The 4,709-nt window shown below is 57.2% G+C and overlaps 1 protein-coding gene across 1 annotated transcript in view; it reads left to right on the forward strand.

Moving 5' to 3' along the window:
* The first annotated feature begins 1,397 nt into the window (after window positions 1-1,397).
* The window catches only part of NADSYN1 (NAD synthetase 1), a 38,593-nt gene continuing 35,281 nt past the window's right edge, over window positions 1,398-4,709 (forward strand). Inside the window, exons 1-2 of the mRNA XM_007949271.2 lie at window positions 1,398-1,482; window positions 2,769-2,829. Coding sequence (XP_007947462.1) covers window positions 1,398-1,482; window positions 2,769-2,829 — 146 coding nt within the window. The remainder of the gene's footprint in view (window positions 1,483-2,768; window positions 2,830-4,709) is intronic.

The following is a 4,709-nucleotide window of genomic DNA, read 5'->3' on the forward strand; positions in this document are numbered from 1 at the left end:
CGCGCTGGGGCCCGACTCATATCCCACGCAGGGGCAGAGGAGTTGAGCCCCAAGCATCTAACACACACACTATTTAAAGGTACATTAGAAGAAGGCGGAGGGGAGGTGTGGGTGGAGGGAGTACAAGTGATTGGTCGGGGGAGGGGAGTGGACAGAGGGAATTCAGGTGATAGGTTAATTTCAAACTTTGGTGTGAGTAAAACACAAATGATTTGCTATTTTAAACATAGTCTTTCTGGAGGGAAATGCAGGGTACAAGTAATTGGTTGGTTCAAACATTAACTCTTTGGAGGGAGTGCGGATGGCTGATGTCATTTTCTGAGAATTGTTTACGTCCAGTTTTTCTTTTCTAATTCTGAGAACTAGGTTCAGGGCTTAGTTATCTACAGTTCTGGGAATTGTTTACTAAAACTATATGTTTCCCAGTTCCTGGAACTGGGGCCCTTCTGCTGATCTTAATAATGGCCTCTTATTGCTATAGTAAAATATTACATTTTAATTTTACTTTTAATTTTGCATCTTCTAATTTTGTATTTAAATTTTTAATTCCACAGGAACTACTTTATAGAATGTTTTCTGAACTGACCTTGTGTGCTCTGGACTCTGTTCCCACGCACCACGTACCCACGTGACGGAGCTTTAGTGCCCCACTGCGTTTTCTCGGCAGTAATCTCGGTGGAAGCGCCACTTCTTCCAGGGAGCCGCTAGGGGGTTGGGACCGCCCACTCTCGGGTTAGCGGCGGAGCGTTTCACCTTTCCGCCATCAGCGCTCCTTGAACGTTATAGAGCCTGCTTGGGACATTTCATAGCACAGCCGTTTAGAACATGGCTATGCTGGCTGTGAGCGGCAGCACGGAATAAAATCAACAAGGAGGGACACCTGGGCCTGCCCACAGTCCCAACAGCCTGGGGGTCTGGCCCGTGCCAGCGGAAAGGGCAGTGCGGTGGGCAGTCCCGGACGTGGGCAGTGACGCACAGCTCTGCGGGCCTTCCTCTGCGCGCAGGCGCGACGTGGCTTCAACAAGGCCGGCGGGGCCTGATAGGCTGCTCCGCGGGCGTTCATGGGCGGGGCCTCGCCGGGAGAGGCTTGCCTCACTGGGCGGGGCGGGGCCTGACGAACGGGCCTCGTGGGCCCGCCGGGAGGGGTGAGGCATGGAGGAGGCGGGCCTGACGTACAAATCCGCCGGGCTGCGTGAGGGACGCGGTGTGGACGAGGCGGATTCGGACGCGCAGCTCCGCCCGCATGCCGGTAGGGGCGTGGTCTGGCGCGCAATTCCGCGGGCCTGGCTGGGCGGGGCGACCCGGAAGGGTTGGTGCCTGGGCCACGCCCAGGCTTGGAGGACTGATAGTTGGACCCTTGGTCTGGCGGGCTGCATACCCTTGCCACTGAGGCCAGCATGGGTCGGAAGGTGACCGTGGCCACCTGCGCGCTCAACCAGTGGGCCCTGGACTTCGAGGGCAATTTGCAAAGGATTTTAAAGAGTGAGTCAGGGGGCTGCGCTGGGGCAGATAGCTGCTTGCCCAACCCCTTCGCTCGTCGCCCGGGAGGCATGTGCACTCCGGGGAGGACAGTGGAGCTGGAAAGCCCGGGCGGGTAGTTCACAGGCTGGGGGTGGGAAGTCAGGAGGGGGCGGGGCACGCACCTGTCCTCACGCTGCGGCCCCACGCCCGACACAGCTGCCGATCCTCGGGGGTGTGTAAGTGGAGGAATGGTCAACCGCTGGACTGGGGTGTTGGCATGAGAGACCTGCAGTGGGCAGTCTGAGGCCCCTGCTGGGTGGGCAATGGGAGAGGACGGCCCAAAGAGGGGAGGGAAGGGAGGGCGTGAGGCTGAAACCGTACACAACGGGGCGTGGGCTTTGTGGGACGACTGGTGCACGGTGAGGGTGAAAGGTCGCACCCTGGGTCCCTTGGTGAGCAGGTCACTCCCAGAGGGTTTGCCAGAGCAGAATCTGAGCATGGCGTCTTGCCATGTCCCTGGAACCTCAACCCTTTGTTGTTGTTTTTTTTTAATCAACCTACTTCCACTTCATCAGAGCTAGGCAAGTCTGGTTGGGGTGAAGGAAGGCAATCTCTGGTGGCCAGAGCTGATTTCCAGGTGGCCTGGGGCTGCCACCTTAGAGAGAGTGCCGGCAGCTGCTGTCCAAACCCAACAAGTGCCTGCATGGGTCCCACATGCTGGACTGGCAGGCGTGGGGACCCACTCGGTCCCCTCATGGCTGTACACTCTGCAGCAGGTGTTCAGCATTTGCTTGTTAATAAACCTCTGAGATGAATGCTCCTCCCCCCATCCCCTCCCACTGCCACTCCTCCGGGCCCTCAGTGCTAAGGGTCAGCCCAACGGTCTGACCTGGTTTCTCATTTTGGTCGGGTGTGAGCAGGTCTGGGAGGTGCTGTCCTTTGTAGCCAGGAGGCCAAGAGGAGGGGAGATCAAGGGGCTTTTAAAATTTCACCTATTATTACTGTTATTTTGTATTGCAACTACTGCAGTGGGGGTCCCTCGGTGGCACAGACAATTGAGTACTTGACTACTGTTGGAAGTTGGCGGTTCAAACCTCCCAGAGTGCCTCAGAAGAGAGGCCTGAGAGTCTGCTGCTGCAGGTCACAGCCTTGGAAACCCTGTGGGCAGTTCCTCTCTGCACACCTGGGGCTGCCATGAGCTGGAGTGGACTTTGCGCTGACAAACAGCAACAGCTCACCCAGCAGATGCGTGTGCTGTCAAACGTGTTGTGGGTGCTGAAATTACCCTTTTCTGTCTCTGCATGTAGGTATTGAAATTGCCAAAAACAAAGGAGCAAGGTACAGGCTTGGACCAGAGCTGGAAATATGGTGAGAGGAGTCCCTGTGGCCATCCTGCGGTTACCTGAGCACATACCCAGGGGTGGGCAGGGTGGGCATCCACTGGAAGGGCACACGGGCAGGATCGAGAGCTAGGATGTGCCCTGTCTCTTTAAGAGGTCGTCAGTGACCTGTGATTGGGTCTGGCTGTGCCTGGGGTCCCTGTGAGTCTGCAGGTAACAGCAGCGACAGTTCCTAGCAACACCTGAGCAAGAGGCGGCTCAGGAGGGCTGAGGAGTCCCCGAGTCTGAAGCCCAAGAAGTAGGAAAGCCTCGTTTCACCAGGTCGGGCCTGACGCCAGAGCTGGGCTGCTTCATTCTCCGTCTGCCCTTCTCGGCTCCCAGCTCACAGTTAACAGTGAAAAGGTTTTTCTCCAGGGGTCTCAGAACCTTTCTGTAAACAAGCATCAGGATCACTTCCAATCTGCCATTTTGTGATAGGGGCATCCCTTGACTCTCTTCTTGGGCCTCTATTGAAACAAAGAAACCAGTTAGGTGGAACGTTACAACCTTTCCACAGGCCCCAGTTCTGTTCTTACTCTGGGGTCAGCTGACCTCTGCGCCTTGCAAGTTTCCTATTTTCTGCTGCGCCTAGCTGTGGGCCCAGAAGTCTGTCCTCACTCCTGCCCCTTGTCTTGGCTGGTTCTTGTTCTTAGACTTAGTTGTTACAGACACTGTCTGCTCTCAGGCTTTCTGTATCCGTCCTTGAGGCATCTCCCTCTCTGCCCCGCCAAGCCCACTTTCTTCCTAAGGTTGCTGTCTGTCCTTGGACACTCCGAATAGAGCTGTCTCCTCCATCATTCAGCACGCTGGCTCAGCCTGTGCCCTGTGACGTTACCGCCCCTCAGCACCAGGGCGCCCGGGATCCTGGGTTGGCCAGGGTTGCGTGGCTTCTCAGTGGCATCCCCTGCTGAGCTCTCGGCCGGACTCTCCCGTCCCGCCTGTGTCTCGTCTCTGGAGGAGTTCTAATGGCAGCCCTGGCCTCCTGCCCTGTTTGCTGCCCTGTGGCTCCTGCTGCCTTTCTCTGGCCCCTTTGTGGCGCGAACATTATATACACTCATCTGCTTACCAAAAGGTCGGAGGTTCAAGAACACCCAGGGGCCCCTCGGGACACAGGCCAGGCCACCTCCTTCCAAAATCTCAGCTGCTGACAACCCTGTGAAACCCCGTTCTTCCCAGACACACACGGAGATGCCGTAGTCGGGGTCGGCCCCAGGGCAGCTGGTCAACTGCTCGCTTGGGCCCCGTGGCTCCCTTCCTAACAGTCCAGTCCACAGCCCCGGGTCTGGATTTGCCATCTTACAAAGGGCAGCTGTTAAACCAGTATATTTGTACCCAGAGGGGACGAGGTCGCCTCCAGCCCACCTACAGCGAGTGAAGCAGAATCTCATTAATGCTCAGCAGTCTGCAAGGTGGAGCCTGGAACCAGAGAGGAGCTGGGTGGTTGCTGAGTGTGACCTTGGCGCGTCACGAAACTCTGTCCTCTCACCTCAGGGGGCTCCACGTGATGGAACTCTGTCCTCTCACCTCAGGGGCTCCACGTGATGGAACTCTGTCCTCTCACCTTCTCAGGGGGCTCCACGTGATGGAACTCTGTCCTCTCACCTCAGGGGGCTCCACATGACGGAACTCTGTCCTCTCACCTCAGGGGCTCCACATGACGGAACTCTGTCCTCTCACCTTCTCGGGGGGCTCCGTGTGACGGAACTCTGTCCTCTCACCTCAGGGGCTCCACATGACGGAACTCTGTCCTCTCACCTTCTCGGGGGGCTCCACATGACGGAACTCTGTCCTCTCACCTCAGGGGCTCCACGTGACGGAACTCTGTCCTCTCACCTCAGGGGCTCCACGTGACGGAACTCTGTCCTCTCA

The sequence above is a fragment of the Orycteropus afer genome, unplaced genomic scaffold (assembly GCF_000298275.1).
Source record: "Orycteropus afer afer isolate SDZICR_OR568_19922 unplaced genomic scaffold, OryAfe1.0 scaffold00244, whole genome shotgun sequence".
In the NCBI taxonomy this organism is placed as follows: domain Eukaryota; kingdom Metazoa; phylum Chordata; class Mammalia; order Tubulidentata; family Orycteropodidae; genus Orycteropus; species Orycteropus afer.